General features: G+C 36.5%; 1 protein-coding gene across 6 annotated transcripts in view; it reads left to right on the top strand.

The window, feature by feature from the left end:
• The window catches only part of SOX6 (SRY-box transcription factor 6), a 378,275-nt gene that overhangs the window by 341,902 nt on the left and 19,386 nt on the right, over window positions 1-16,987 (top strand). For all 6 annotated transcript variants that reach the window (XM_050897879.1, XM_050897880.1, XM_050897883.1 and 3 more), the window contains one exon: window positions 4,060-4,168. In XM_050897879.1, the coding sequence (XP_050753836.1) occupies window positions 4,060-4,168 (109 nt within the window). The remainder of the gene's footprint in view (window positions 1-4,059; window positions 4,169-16,987) is intronic.

Below are 16,987 nucleotides of genomic sequence, written 5' to 3'. Positions count from 1 at the left end.
TAAACAGAATATTTTTTACAACAAAAAGCATTGTTACGTGGGAACGTATAAATAACACACATAAATTTAAGAGCAATTTTACTGTTAGCACACACATTATTATGGAATAGCCAATAAGTGTATAAAACATAGTATATAAAATTTTATGAAAATATACTGTTCACATCAAAAATTCAGCTTTTATCCTAGTGCAGAGAAAAGCCATTATTGTGTGCTTCCTGTTTCATTGCTGTTCTTTCACAAGATCACAATTTTATATTTGTTTCTAGTCATTTGAAGTTTGCAGCCTTTTCAGAGGTAGGGGCTACTGCTTCCTTTTCCTTTACTCCTTGCTTCACTAAATCATTCTTTTACCTTCCACACGTGAAGAAAGAATTGATACTTTCTGCCAGAACGTGATGGAAAAGTTGCTAATTTAATGCAAAGCTAAAAATAATGCCAAAGGGATTGAAAGGCTTGCTTGGCGACTCTGGAAATAAGGGATAACTATCTAGCAGTCTATCTGTCATCACTGGGGCTGCTCCATCACTGACTGTGATAATATGTGAATATGATGGATGCCACAGCCTTGTGGCTCATAACATTTAACATTCATCAGCTTTCACTAACGGGGGCTTTATAATTTAAATATCTTTATTTAATATGCAACATCTACCTCATACATCATAATTTCAAAGCACTTAGAGAACCAACAGTCCTGCAAGACAGTTGAGCAGACTTTAATTTTTTCAATAACTTTTACGTTTTCTGCATGTTTGTGACTGACAATGCATAAATAAGTGCCTAATCATATCACAGAATGGAAAATTAAGATTTGGCTGCTAAGAAGAATCTTTTTTCTCTTCTTTTTCTCATTTTAAAGAAGTGATGATTTTTAATGTGTGTTCAACATATAAAGAAGCACAAAGGATCTGAATTGTTCTGGGAAGAGCTTTCAGTTTTCTAGTGCAAACTCCAATTGACTGTGGTGATCCAGGCATGAGAAAGGGTTGTCAGTGACATGTCCTAAACCCTTTTTCTGAAATTTCAATGGGAAAACTTAATGTGAATATACAGTATAAGCTCCATAGCTAGTACAAAAAATCAGTTCAAAATAGAGGTCCAAAAGGCTTTGTGACAGGAAACAAAACACCTGCACTGTCCATAGTGGTGCACTTTATTACAAACACACCAAATTTTTCTATTAATGTAGGTTAGGCAGGTAGCAATATATCCAGTAGTCAATGTACATATGGGCAAACATAATGCACATGTAGGTAACGTATTTGTTAGTGTAGCTATGTATAGCCATTTACTTTTAATGAAGGTATGTCTTTTTTTGTTCATATAGGAATATTACATACAGAGTCAATCTTCCTGTCAGTCCTTGCTCATACTAGAAAAAAGGTATACTTTTAAAAGATGTTTAGTGCAAGTGACTATTCTCTTTAGGATTAATTCAAGACAGGCGCAAAGACAAATCCCATAAAAAAGGATTGGAGCTTAGTGGGACAAGTTTCCTCTCTAATAATAAATTTCATATGAATTTGTTGTATTTCATGGAATTGTAAAGGCATCTACTAGATACAAACATTATTAGAATTGAGGAACATTTTTCTATTTTTTACAGTTCTCTGAATTTATCTAAACCTAATGCAAATATTGAAAATTTTTTTACGATCAATATGAAGATTATTTTCAGTAAAAAAGAAAGCAAAGGAATGACTTTAAAAGGCATTTCAAAGACTTAAATATAGCTAGCTTTGTTACAGCTTTTTATGAATTAGAAGGAGGAGGTTATGAAATAACTATAAGTACATCTCCTTTGTTTGACAAGAGCAGGTATTTTTATGGTATAAGTGCTTTCATTTTACTGTTCCTGAACCTTATCATGTAATTTTCCCTTTTCTCCTTCCATGTCAAAATATTGATATTCTTTCAGAAACTTTCTTTTTTTCTTCTTTTTTTTAAACAGAATATTTTCTGGTAAAATCAAAGGGAATGAATGACTAGAAAGATATTCCAAATGTGCATATTGATATGTAGCAGACTCTGTTGATTTTTATAGCAGAAACGTATTTCTCCTTCTTCTGAAACACACTTAAAGGCTGTTCTTCCAGGAATACTGCAGGTGCTGTATTAACATCCTTAAGAAAAAGCTTTTAGCTCAAATATTTTGGAAGAGACAATATATGTGCCAAAACCTGTTTTCTTAGTACTAATCTTTGTTTTTATCTCAACTGCAAATCAGCCCTTTGCAATGGAACACAGAATCCTTGACAAACTTTTTTTTTTATTCTGTCTACCAGTAAAACTGATCCCATCCTGATGATTCAGGTGTATTGTTAAATTGCACAACATCTTTCAGTAAAATATTGGGCCTCTAGTATTGCAGTGCCTTTCTGCAGTTACATTTCATTTGTAACTCTTTCTTTTCTTGTGAGTTCCTTTGTATATGTAAGCTCCTTCATCAACCACAGATTTTACAGAAGAAAATAGGTTAAGAAGTTAACCAAATATAAAATGCAGAGTTATTTTGTTCGACAACTGGAAGATTCTGAGGAACTTTTAGAAATGTAGTTAGTACCTGAAATGCCTCAGCTGCATGTTGTGGCACATCCAGTGTCAGGTTGTGCTTTCTTGTCTTCCTCTGCAAATTAAACAGAAAATAATTTAAAAAATCCATGGCTGAAGGAATTAAAAGAATGAGGAATCAAAAGAATTCCTCAGTAGTTGGCCTGGTGGGGTTTTATTACTGAAAGATAATGATAATAGAAAAATAATCACATTGGAAAGCAGAAGTATTTGGAGGTGGAGCAAATGAGGAGTCAAAGCCATCAAGTATGTTTTGTCCTTAAGAACATTTCCAAGTTTCTAACCATCTTGCAGGAGAGAAACTCCTAATGTTTTCTTCTTATGTCTAGTATGCACAGCACAGAACTAGGTCATTGAACAATAGACTGAACAGCAATCAGCACTCTACTTCTGCATAATGCATTAAGTATAACATGGAGAAACTGTTCGTAGAGCTGAAAGCTGGTATTTCATGTCTGTAAATTCAAGCTGACATGACATTTAATATTGTTTCATAGTAATGAACAACAAGGTTTCATTCATTCACAAGTACAACATAATGCCAAGTTTAGTCTGAAGAGGTAACAACAAGGCAAGAGGGAAAACGTGCTATGTTCCTTCAAATGAGAACGCTAAATTAATGATAACCATTGAACGCTTTGCTACTGATACACAGTACTACAGAGACTACTATTGTGAGACAATATTACACTGTCATTTGTAGTGCCCTTGTCCAGCAGTTGATTGAGGAACTGGGTTAACACATAAAATACCTTTCAGTTTCCACTTTCTAGTTCCAGGTTTCCTATGGAGGTCTCCAGCTTTCAAAAGCTTTCTGTTTTTCTAGGAGTGTGCATTCTTTTTCCTTTTTTTTTTTTTAACCTCCTTAGGTTCCCTTTCCACTGAGGTACAATTTAAATTCCTAGACAAAATAATAATATCAGTTCTGTCATCTATTATTCCTTCTTTCAAATACTTATCTTTGAAAACCTCTTGCATAAAATTCAGACTTGTGTTGTCTCAGAGGTGTGAATGCAAACTTGAATCTCATAGTGGGGAAAACGTGCTTTTTCCATCAAATTAGCAGTATATTTTAATACAAACTCTTCTTTCAACTTCTGAGTTTTCATGTCTCCCAAATGTTGATTGTCTTTTCCAGTTTAAGTTAGAAAATAAGAGGAAAGGCAAAGTGAGCAGCATCGATCAGCACTGTTTGCTGCCAAGAGTGTTTTGTATTTGCATGTACAATCATTTATGCATTATGGCAGCGCAGATCAAAATAATCTCAAAGTTTCTGTATATGTTTCACATTTAAAACTGATTTTCATAAATGCAAACATTCAGAATCTGTAAAAAATTGTCCCTGATTTAAAATTTTAATTAAATACACTCATTATTTGTTCAGATTTAAAAAATAAGGCATGTATCAGTGCATACACATATGCACAGGCATATAATGAGAACTAACTTATATGAAGTATTAAGACTACTTCTATTCTTTTCCAGGAAAGAACAAGGTTTGAAAATTTAGGCCCACAGTTAACAGGGAAACCCAATGAAGATGGAAAACTGGGCCCTGGTGTCATTGATCTTACAAGGCCAGAAGATGCAGAAGGTGAGTTGCAATTTTGACGATGGGTTATTGAACATTGCATCACAGAATGGTATGGCTGAAATGCTGCCAGTGTCATAAGTACTGTCTAGATTACATCCCAGGGTAACACTTGAATGATTTCTCTGTGTTTTTGTGAGATTGTAATAAGTCCATAGGAAAGGGTGGATACATAAAAAGGACTGTATAGCCCTCTAAGCCCCTCTGCAACGCAACTATTTTTTTCCACCAGCAGCTGTCAATTAAGTGTTTACATTTTATACTGTTAATAAAAGTGTAGGAAACATTCAGAAAATTATCTCAGCAAGGTAATATGTACATATATATATTTTCACCAGTTTTTAAGGATTTAGCAGCTTTGATGAAAGTTAGAGCTCTTTAAGAAGTCTACCCATCAGTGCACTCACAAACTATTCAAGATATAGCAAGCACAATTTTATTGACAGGCAGCTGTCAAATGATAATGGAAAAATATTTCACATTTTCTATATGAAAATGTCTTTTTCATGATATAAACCTTCAGTGCATTTGCACTCATTTCAGTGAGAGTTCTATATATCGGGCATAGAGTGTCAAGCCACAGGTGGAAATCAGTGTTTATCAAGACTGAGCTTAGTCTCTAGCAGAGTTACCTGCATGCTCTGGAAATGGATGCCACTGGTATCCTCTCTACCCTATGATACGTTAGAAGAGAACATGTAGATAGATAGGAACCCTACCAGTCACGGTAGTAAGATTAATGTACTATTCAGATAGAATATTATGCAACATTTTGCCCCCTCAATTTACTTCTGTTTGAGAATCATCTTGCTCTTTTTTAACCTGATAAGTTCTAGTTATGCCCCTGCTCTTGAGAAAAGGTTAAAACATCTCTAAATTTTTCCATTAATACCCAAACATCTGACAGGTTCAAAATTTGCTTTTTTTCTTGGTTCAAAAGAATAGGACCAATAAAGTTGTGATTGTTGACAAATAGAGTTATTTTCAAATGATTCTTGAAATACTGTGACAGAATTTTTCTGATAAAAAGGCATTAATATTTTCTGTATAGAGAAATATTCCTATGAGCACATTTTCTGTTCTGTCTCTCTGTGACCCAGAAATAAATGGTCCAGGTAAGGTCTCACGAATTGTCCCTTCATGTTGAAGTCTGACAACAAAAGGACATGTAAATGTTCTCTTTTCTTTACTGTATAGGTAGTACATGATATGCCTGTGATAAAACATTTTAGAGCCCTAATTCTCCTTGCTTGCCAACCGACATACATTATCTTTAATCAGTCTCTAGGCAAACCAGAAAAGCTGAATTTAAAAGTATTTTGGGCAAGGACTTGTATACGATGGAGAAGCTGCAAGTTCAGTTCCAAGATGTTCCTGTGTTGATTCGTCCATACAGAAGAATAGTTAACTCTCAAATTTAATTCAGCAAAATATTCCTACTTGTTGGCTTAATATCATGATTAACTTATCACATGGAACTGACACATGCACCAGGAGCACATGCTGACATGTTTTTTGCTTAAAATTTTTTTTTAAGTATTTTGACATAGTCAAGATTTCAGGTCTCCATAACAGTAAGATAAGATGATGACTGAAGGTCATCAGCTATTTATTACAAATAATATTCAGAAGGAGGCTAGCACCTTAACGAGACATTTCAGATTTTCCATATATATATATATATATATATAAATAGTTCCTTATAAAACCAATAATTTCCAGATTTTCATTTCTAGGGAGCTATTATTTATGAGTTTCATTTATTCATCCTTTTTTGGATGTGATTGGCCACTGTTGTATGGTCTTTGAACAGAAATATAATGAACAGAAAAATAATGAATGGAATGTAGGTAAAAAATAATTTTCAGACAGGTGTTTTGCAATGATTTTTTTCTAGAAAAAAGGACTTAGGAGATACATGGACTTTCAAAAGTACTTGTTGACTAATCAGTTATTTATAAACTGCTTTGTAAAGGAATTTCCATCCTGCGGCAACTTCTCATATTTCGGCATGTTGGAGGATATTTTTTTCCGCAGTTGGGATGAAAAGTTGCAACAGAATACTTACAGATACACAGTTACTGGTTCATATGACATCAAGTCCCTGACGACTTTCTTGGTTTAGCTAATTTCCTTCAATTCATCCTTTCTCTTTCTAGTGTCCTTAATTTAGTATCTTGATACACCTCGTGGTACTGACAGCCCCCCTCTCTTACTGGATAGTGCAGAACGCAGCTTTGACATATGTAACCCAAGCTACAGTGATGTGCGCCAGCTTAAGGACAGTGTGCATATCTTTCTAGAGCTAGTGGGGCAGTTTGAGGCATGGCGTGTTGCCACATGGGAAATCTGAGTTCATGAATGGATTCAGATTTCCAGACTTTGTTTAGCAGCCAAGAGATGTCTCTGGAAAAGAGGTGCTGGATGAATACCTCTGCTGATCTGAAAAAAAACATTGGCAGGAGTTCAAAACTGAGCTGCTTATTTGTCCTTCTAGTTGTAGACAAGGTGAATTTAGATATTAGCTGGATATAAAAAAAAGACATTCAAAATATCACCCAAGTTTTGCCCCTTATCTTTGGCACGCAAGCTAAGAGATGACACTTCTAGTGTGGTATCATTTAGAGTGGAAGTCCATTGAAAACAGTGCTGCTGAAATATCAGCAGTTAAACCGTGGCCTCTGATGTACTGTACCATGCTACAGACTCTGTTCATCTTCAAGAATATTAACGCTTCTAATTGTCATGAAACTAATACAGATCTTTCTAGGTTCGCCATGTCACAAAGTTTTTATATGTGTTGCTATTATTTTGTGCTTCCATACGTGTCCGTTTCAGCACTGGCTTACTAAGAAACTTGAAAATTTATTCTTTAGAATCATAGAATCATTTAGGTTGGAAAAGACCCTTAAGATCATCGAGTCCAACCATTAACGTAACACTATCAAGTCCACCACTAAACCATGTCCCTAAGCACCATGTCTACACATCTTTTAAATATCTCCAGGGACAGTGACTCAACCACTTCCCTGGGCAGCCTGTTCCAGTGCTTGATAACCCTTTCGGTGAAGAAATTTTTCCTAATATCCAATCTAAACCTCCCCTGGTGCAACTTGAGGCCATTTCCTCTCGTCCTATCACTTGTTACTTGCGAGAAGAGACCGACACCCACCTCGCTACTCAGGTAGTTGTAGAGAGCGATAAGGTCTCCCCTCAGCCTCCTTTTCTCCAGACTAAACAAGCCCAGTTCCCTCAGCCACTCCTCATAGGACTTGTTCTCTAGAGCCCTCACCAGCTTCGTTGCTCTTCTTTGGCCTCCTCTAAGAAGAGAGCCTTGTTGCATTTTAGTGTGTTGCCAAGGTCACAAACTCAACTGAATGTCAAAGGTTCCTAATAGCCATAGTCATATTCTTTGAAAACTTAGTGTGTTTCACACCTTCCTTTCTGTTTTGTCATTGTTACTTACTTTTAATCTTTTTTTCTATTTTTTTTTAGATACCGTTTGAGTGCAGGTTGCTGTAGACATCTTTAGATAATATTTATGTGTTTTGCTGTGTGCTTTTACGCAAATAACACAGTCATAGAGAAAATAAAGATTTCTGAAGTAACATGTTGGTGGTCACCTTTTGACTCCCTATCTTTCTTCATCAGAAATACATTCAGATCTCTGAGGTCCAAGTGCAGTTGTGACAGAGTGAGTGTGTGGCTGTTAGATCTGTCAGATGGTTTTACTCCCATCACCAGAATTTTAGAACTTCAGAATTATGAAATTTACTACATTTAGAGAAGATATATTGACTATTTGTAGCGGGCTTTTTTTGGGGGTGGGGGGGTGGGGCTGGGGGAGTGGTATAACAGATTTATTCCTGAGCCAAGGACTCCAAATTTAGTCCCATTGCTGGCCATAAACTGGCGGGAAGTGCAGTTTGGGCTGCATCCTGATCCCCCAACTGATCTAGACCAAAGGGGCTATGGAAGTGCAGTTCCACTCCCTGCCTACGTGCACACCTGTGTTTCCACAGGAAACTAAAGTGTGCAGAGACATGGTACATGTCTGTCTCATCCCAACAGGCAGCCGAGATAGACCAGATCTGGGAAGTGCTCCTGGTTCCCATAGCTTTGACACAGCCTTTAAGGTCCAAGTAATTTGTTATAAGAAATATCAGTACACTTCTGTGTTTTATGGAATGCCTTTGTAATAGTATCTAGCAATGATTTCTCTCTACTCCTTACATCTTTTCTATAACATATGGCAGTGATCTGAGTTTGACAGGATCAGAGTCATGTTTTCCTTTAATTTTAGGAGTGCTTGCGGTACTGGATCATTGATCAGAAGCTGAAGCTACATGTATATTTTTTTTGAATCATGAAGTATAAGACAAGTCTTGAAATTCTTTGAATTTAGCTCTATGCAATTATAAGACAGATATGAAAGGATATTGCAGAATTACTTTTAAGACTTAACTTGTTGTCCCTGCCCAGTGTGTGAAAACTTTTTTAAGATTAATGGTAACTAGGTGTACTTTCAGAGATGACCTAACATATGAAGTCGTATTCAAAGCTTGTGTTACTCATAATGACCTAACTGTCGTCTGAACGGAGGCCTGAAAATCATCAACAAGAGTTTTATATTAAATATGACATAAACGGACATCTCTGTTAATTCCTTAGCCACCAGCAGGACTGGGCTAACTATATTAAAAATCGTGCTCAGACTATATTCAAAAACATTGCCACTGACTGTGACACCATTGATGAATAATCCACAGCTATTAGACTTATATCATTACCTGGAAATCCCAGTTGTCATGTTAAAATATATGATACATTTGTAGCTAGCAAAATTCAAAAACATGATTTGAGAGCCTCATAAATGTTCGGTGACTGGTATGCAAAATTATAAACAACAGCCAATTATAGAACTAAACAAGGATTTTTTTTTTCTCCAAACCTCATCATTTTAAAGGAAACATCATTCTTTCTGTAGGCGGCTTCATAATTTTGAACATTTGAGATTGTCAGTACTGAAATACAGCTAACTGGCATGGACACACCAAGACAGCTTTGAATCTAGGTATAGCTAAAACCCCTTTTTGAACATGACTGACATACATCAACTGACCAGTGTGTGTAGAATATAGTCAGGAGCCACAGGTGAGCCCGGTTTGAATTCCAGGTGGGGGAACCTAAAGCATTTAGTTCTTAGTTATCTGAGAATATTGGATGATCTGAATATGTTTTTTTGGTTCAAGTTCTAAAAAAGATATTCCTGTCACAGATGCTCACTTTTGGTGATAGTGCTGCTTCTTTGGAATCGTATAATGCGCTCCATGTTTATGGATCTTGTGCTTGTATAATATGCTCTATGTTTTTGGATCCTTCTGTTTTTGTGGTTGTGGTCAAATGCTTTGGAAATTTGCAGGAAGTATGTTAAGATTTTGTTTTGTAGTAGATAGAAATCTGCAGAATAGACCTAATGTTCCTGTTGACAATTACTGATTTTACCTTAGCTCAGGTTGCAGTGTGGTTTCCTTCAGCAGTCATAGTCAGGGATTCAAATTCCATCAAGACCTGATCTTCATTCCTGCCAAAGAATTGGATCTGTTAAAATATAGTTTTCTTGATTGGATCCTGGGCTCAGGGCAAAAACATCTGAATGTTATTGTTTTGCCACTGCCTCATTGTGTGATTTTGTAAAAGAGAAATAACTTCTCTGTGTCCTGTTTTCCCAAGTGAAAAATCAGATGCATTGTGAAGCTAAATTCATTTTTATAAAGCAAATGGAAACAGATGAAAGTGCCGTATTAGTACTTAACATTTAGTTCCATGTTCATTCATGTTAATATATTAGAATCAGGGGCTTGTGAGCTAAATAGTTGGCCTCACAGTTTACCATTTGGGACAACATACACAAAGACCTTTTCTTCTGAGTCCTGTTTTGATGTTTTCATTTGTTCTATTTCTCATGTGGTAGTAAATTTTGTGTTTAGCATTTGCTGCTTCTTCCTTTGATACTAATCTACCAGTGTGCGTTAAGCATGGACCATAGTTCTGAGGATAGGTACATGCCTGCTAGTTTAGATAAAAACAATTCTAAATAATGTGGTGGGATCTGTCTGTCCACTTTATCTGTATCTATGTATTTGTTTATCCTTGTGTTGGACTATGACTTTTCAAAGTCTCCCAAAGGATAACCTTTGCTATGAAACCTAGATGTTGAGTCAGTCATTAAGATGTATCTTGGAGTCCTCAGCATAGGATTGGTACCAGCCCATCTTCTTAAATTCATTGACTTAGTGCCTGTGTCCTGCCTTTCATTGCCTGCTGTCTCTTACTTTAATTTGTAAGTTCCTTCACTTAAAGATTGTGTTTTTCTATATACCAAGTCACTGTTTGAGTTTATATAGCTTTAAGCCTTATCTATTTGATCATGATATCTTTTACCATGCTCCAAGTAGGCTGAATGCAAGCCAGCTGGGGACTGCAAGCTGCATAACCGTTGGTAATAGGCTGGTTGCAGCAGTAAGCCCTAGCTTGATCTTATTAATTCCAGTTCAGATATACACAGTTTTTGGTCTGAACCTGATTTTGGACCTAAACCCAAGCTTGGAGGAGCACAAGCTCACCTTTGCTTTTAAAAGAACATATTTCTATTCAGTAGTAAGCTTAAGAACCCAGTTCTGCAGCATTTCAGATGGTGGATTTGCTGACCAACACACAAAGTCAATGAATCGCTCCATATTTGCAACAGTTAACAGCAGTCTGGTTTTTTATGTCCATAAAATTAGCACTTCCCATTCATATTTAACTTGGCTAGCCACATTGCAAGGCATGTTGTAGTACAATGAGAGATTCTATCTGCCCAAAAGCAAGGGAAATTGAATGGCAGAGAAAGAAAGAAATGGTGTTAGGCATCATCACAGATTTAACCAATTGCCAGAACATGGTGAACAATGAGTAGTTGCAATGGCAGCAGCAGCACTGAATGTGGAATCATGTGGAGGAAAGGAATGAGCTAACTGGGGAAAAGACAGGAAGTCTTTGCAATGTATAGTGTAGTTTCTTGGCCATAGTTTCATGTGGGGAGAAACATGAGAAAAAGGAGCTACAAAGGGAGCACAAGGCTCATATCTAAGGATGAGGAGAAACTGCCACCTTGTCCAGCTCCAAATTTCTGTCCATCTGTCAAAGCTTCATTTTCTCCCTCCCTTGTGATAGAACAGACATCATGACAAGTGCCTGGGTTTTGCAAATCTATTAAGTAAAAAACAGATCAATGCTTTCTTAAAGGAGCACTCAAGGCCTCAACATTCTCATATATGCCCAATAGTAAATAATTGCTTATACAAAAGGGTGACACAGTTCCTTCTTAACTTCAAAAAAGGTTAACGTTGAGCAGCTGAAGAGGTAGGTGAAAGAGAACCATGGATTTGCAGGCAGATCAATCATGGCAGGCTGCCAACACAATCCAAACCTGTGAGGTAACTTGTTTAACACCCTCCTATGCAGAGGTGTAAACAGCAGGTAGTACATGCATGACAAAGCATCGCTACTTTTGTGACAGTGCTTCATAAATACTGGAGGAAAGACTGCCTCTCCATGCCAGTATTTGTCGCACATAAATATTTGTAATAGTTGTTATGGCAGTTGAGAGCGGAAAGATGAAAATCAGAAAACAGTGAAAGCTGTCTGAAAACAGAGAAGTGTTTCCAGAGAGAATGCAGTAAGCTCAAGTACTGGAATTTTTATTCCTCTGAATTCTTGTTATAGGTCTTTGATTAAAAAAAAAATCCCATAAGTGTATCTTTATTATTTAAAGATAAAATAACTTATTATCTTGGTTAATTAGACCAGATGCTAAAAGGTGGCCTTCATTAATAGTGATTGCCATTTTTAACACCCATGAATCTATTTGATTGTGCCTGATACTTGAGTGATATGCTTAAATTTTTCAGAATAACTCAGATCAGGAATCTGGGATAAAGAACTTAGACACAATATTTCAGTTGCATTGGATGAGATTCAGCACCTCAGCCCTGGAGTAACCCAACGCCTGCAAATGGGATAGGAATAAGATCTTCTGTCTTTAAGAACCATCCCATCACTCTTCTGATGGCAACCACTTCATGAATCTCATTGTTGCCAGCATCCCCACAACATTTTACAGGGGGAACTCCCACTTTGAGTACTGAAAAATCTGAGCTGGGGGTGTGTGGACTGATCCTCCCATGGCATTGAAACTTATTCTTCTCAAGACACTAATATTTAGCATATAGCATGCTTCTCACTTTCAGAATAATAAATCTGGATGTCCTCCACAAGTGTTACCTTTTGATTTTCAACTGTCTTAGGTATTTTTTTCCTACTGCTAAATATGAGGCTTTCTCGTTTGCTGTTTCCATGCTCCAGTAATTGATTCTTATAGAATAGTACCTTTATTTAAAAAAAAAGTGGTTAGAACTTCTGATGTTGTACAACCAACCACTGTTACAATGCCCTGAGTTTTACATAGGGGTGCCTATTAGCACAGTTATGGTTAAGGGCTTGTCACAATTTCCATTATATAGTAAAACATTATTTTCAGGAATTTAGAACAAGGCTGTAAAAAGTAACTGTGGGCTGCAGTTTTACACAGAAAATCTTTGCCCATGAGAAAATTATTGTCACAAATGCTGAAAGCATCAGTCAGTTTGCTTAGCTATTTTTAAGTGGAGTGAGTGAAAAATTAAATATAGTAGTTCAGTGGTTTAAAACACTTTTTCACACTTATGTACAGCCACCACAGGTGTAAAACACCCCATGGTCCTGATTCTTAGCTCTGCACATGTCTTTGTATTGCTCCAATATCGCAAAAGGATCTTGAAGCTGCCTAAAATAGTGTAAAATTTCGAGGCACAATTGAATTTTCAGCTGACGGAGAAAGCCACCATTATATCATACTGCATGGAGGAGGGAGGAATCTTGCCCTTCTTCCTTACCTCCTTGAGCACAGGGAGTGGAGCAGAAGTATGAATACATTAAGGAAAGAACATTATATATTCTGGCTAAGCATGAGCAATTGATACAGATTCAGACAAGTCCTCTTTGTACAACTGTCTATTTTTCTAAGTCTGTACTGCACACCATTTTCTCCTTCAGGAACCTCAGTATCTCAGCAATAGAAAAGTGTTTAAGAGCATCTGCCTTTCTTCCACATAGGTATGCGAAGTATCTAAGCAAGCGTTTAGTGCAGAACTTAGTAGCAAGGGGACAATATTTTCTTAATTTGTACTTTGATTTAATTTCACAGCATCAGTGGTCCAAAATGTGTGTGGGGTGGGCATTACAGTATCTTCACAGCTTCTACAAATATTAAATGATTATGTTTTCAATTTGGCAGGGGTGGTTTCACAGAAAGTGCAGTATTTCACAAAAGACTAATGTGTAAATTTCCACATAAGCCCCTATTTCATGGCAAATCCCCCATTTTTTATCCAAACCAGGTAAATGTGGCAATGTATTTGGACGTGCCATTGCCCTGTTTGTAAAAACATCTTCCTGGCTTCACTCACAAATCCCAAATGCACAGGTGCAGCATATTTGAAAAATTAGCCTTAAGAGTTTTTCCTAATATTTATTTTTACTTGTTAACTTACAGCTCCTGTTATCATGCTGCTTTTGCTTTTCTCCCTTCATGATATATTATTTACTAATAATATTATTAACTATTATAATATCAGCAACCCATGTGAAAGGCAAGAAGAAATGGCATATGTGTATCCTAGCCCTAGGTCCTTGCCATCTAATTACTGATACAATATGACAAGTGAGAACAGCAAACACTGGATGGAGGGAATTAGTTATATTGATACAAAGAACGATGTTGCATATGCCAGAAGGTGACAAATTCAATTGCAGACTGAATGCAGGAAATGGGCCACTAAAGCAGTGATTCCAATACACATTAAAACCTTTTGCAAAGTATTCTGCATTTCATTAATATCACATAATTTGAGGGAGGTGGTTTTGTAAACCTCTCTCCCATTGTTAAACGTAGTTCCCTTTTATAAACCACGTTGTACTTAAGCTTTTAAAACTCATTGTTTTGCTACAAAGGAGCAAGCAAAGTAGTTCATTAACAGTGTTCAGCCACACCTTGAATAATGCATCCATCAAAGTCAGGCTGCCTTTTTTTCTGTGGTGAATTCCTGTCTGTCATTTCTCCATCTTAAAACAAAATAAAGCACTTACTGAAATATGAATGGATCATGTCTTATGGCCCTTGTTCAGGCAGGATTTTTTAAAAAAAACTGTTAGGGATGACTGAAGACTGCAGAATTAATCCCTGTGTTTTAAATCAGTATCATGTTTTCTGGATGTTCTAGGTGACACTGTAATTTCAGAAGAAATTTGAAATTATGTGAGTAACAGCTCCACTGGCAATAAAGCTGTTATTCTTATGGAAACATTTTTATGTTAAATAGATTAGTTCATTCCTCTTTGTATTGTTTTGAGTTTGAATATGATTAATATAGTAACAATAATTGCTTAGCTGTTAGAACAACAGTTTTTCTGAAAAAAAAAACCCAAACAATTTGCAGTATCGATAGAACTTGTCAGATACCTAACAATAATTATTGGTAATATTTCTCTTGGGCTGGGCTGTTTTGTCCATGGTTTTCCTTTCTGTGGGCCTCTGCTTTCCTCATTTGAGTATGAAATGAAATATCAAAGGGAAACAACAATAGTGTTCGTGGGAATGTTGATTGTAGTTAGACCTGATGACTGGCAATCCCTTACTTCTGGTGTCATTACTTAGGCTGAATAACTTTCAACTTAAATATGTTTCACATTTTTTCTATCAGTAATATCTATGTCAGTATGGGGTTGTTAGCATTTAATTAATTATCTCTGAAGGGTCTTGAAGTCTGCAAGTGGCACATGATTGAAAAATCTTATGACACTTACATACCTCCCCAAATTTGTAGTAGACACTGCTTCTTCATCCCAATTTCTATCTAGATGTTTCATGGATCTCCACAGAATAACTTCTCATGCTCCTATGTTACAGCACAAGTGGGACTATGTAGGCCACTGAGGGCTTAAGTCAGGCCTTAAGCACTAATTTATTCAGTTAATATTCCATGTAATTTAAAAGATTATTGTATTGTTTTAGCTGTATTCCATGGCAAATTTCCATGAGGGTTAATTATGCCATAAAATGTGGTCAAGAAATCTAAACTGTTTGTGTAAGCCATCAAGAAATTAGTTGCATTTAGCAGTTTTAATTCATTTAAATACTGTAGATTTGGGCATGGCTGGCTGTGGAGCATGGATGTGCTAATAGCTTATTCAGAAATACTGTTTCAGTATTTAATATGACCCAACTAACAATTCAGCTTTAAACACTGGTGAAGTGAACTGCTACCACTGATAGAGCTGAGAATAGTTGATTTCACTCACAGAAGATATTTCACTATTAATTTTAGCTCTAGACTTTCAAATGGGGAAAGACGTATATGCAGGTTGTGAGGATGGCTGTGAAAACCGGTGCTGTGTTTTGAGATTAAGAATTTTGCTTGCATATGTAAAACAAATGTACTAAAAAAGTAAACTCACTGCCACCAAAACTGAAAACAAGGCACTTCAGAAAATATATGCTGATATATAACTGGCTAGAATTTCCTTCATTTTGCAAAGCCACGAGCCACATGCATCAGCTCACCACAAAGTCATTAGGTCTTTTTAAACTCAGATGAAAAACATTAACAAATACCACAAAAGGCTTTAGTATGGCCCCTTTGTTCATTCACATATGGCAGTTTATAACTCCTGCACCACTTGGGTCATGTGTTTGTTTAAGCTGCCTCCATCAGGCCAGCCCTGAAAGAACAAAAGACATCTTGAGCGATCCCAAGCAGGAAATGGGCTAATCTAAACATGGCTTGTGACACTATAAGTAGAATAGAAAGGGGAGGGATTGATTAGTCATTAATGTCCAATTGACTCCATATGGATGTTGCAATAATAAGGCCTTTTTCAGTGCAGTAGCGGAGTTATTGAATTAGAGGTTTATGTTTCCTCAGAGCTGACCTTAGGGAATTCCCTTTTGGTTCTTCTTGTTGATGTTTTAAAGAGAATGGAGCCTCTTAACAGGAAAAATAGAAGCCTTATCATAACCAAGTGTTGCATGGATGTAGCTAACCTGTGCTACAGTATATTCCCACCTCTTGGTATTTACTTAGCACATTTCAGAACCCTTGCAGGTGAAATATTTGAGAGCCCATTTAAATATTCAAGTATTTCATGAATCACTCATGTTTTTCTCAGTTTTTTCCCCCTTTTCATTCACTGACGTGCAGCCTATAAGAAATATTCAGCCCTCAAATCCCAGCTGAATAATATTTGTTTAGCATTTGAAACAAAAGCAGCTTGACAAACAGACACTTCCCTGCAGAACATTTGTGCCACTGTGTGACTACAGGCATCCCCGTCCCAGAGCCAGTCATCCTTCCAAGTGGGTATTAGTTTCGCCTAGTGATGACGAGACATGCCAGTAATGACAATAGTTCATGAGATACCCATTTATTTTGCCTCCTTTGCTGGTAATAAAGAATGAGAAAGTCTTCTGAATGTGGATGGTGGATGGGGATGAAGAAGTAAGAGGCAGGCAAGGGGCAAAACAGATAAATGTTACACTAACACTGCTACAAGTCACTTAGATTACAGTGAAGTAGTAATTTTTGTAACCTCCAAAATTGCATATTGAACTTAATAACTCAAAATAATAGTTAAATGATTATTCTTGTATTCTAAACTTTCCAAAGCTTCGTCATTCTATTC

This window comes from Gymnogyps californianus, chromosome 5 (genome assembly GCF_018139145.2).
Source record: "Gymnogyps californianus isolate 813 chromosome 5, ASM1813914v2, whole genome shotgun sequence".
Taxonomy (NCBI): domain Eukaryota; kingdom Metazoa; phylum Chordata; class Aves; order Accipitriformes; family Cathartidae; genus Gymnogyps; species Gymnogyps californianus.
This window is presented reverse-complemented; position numbering and strand designations above follow the sequence as displayed.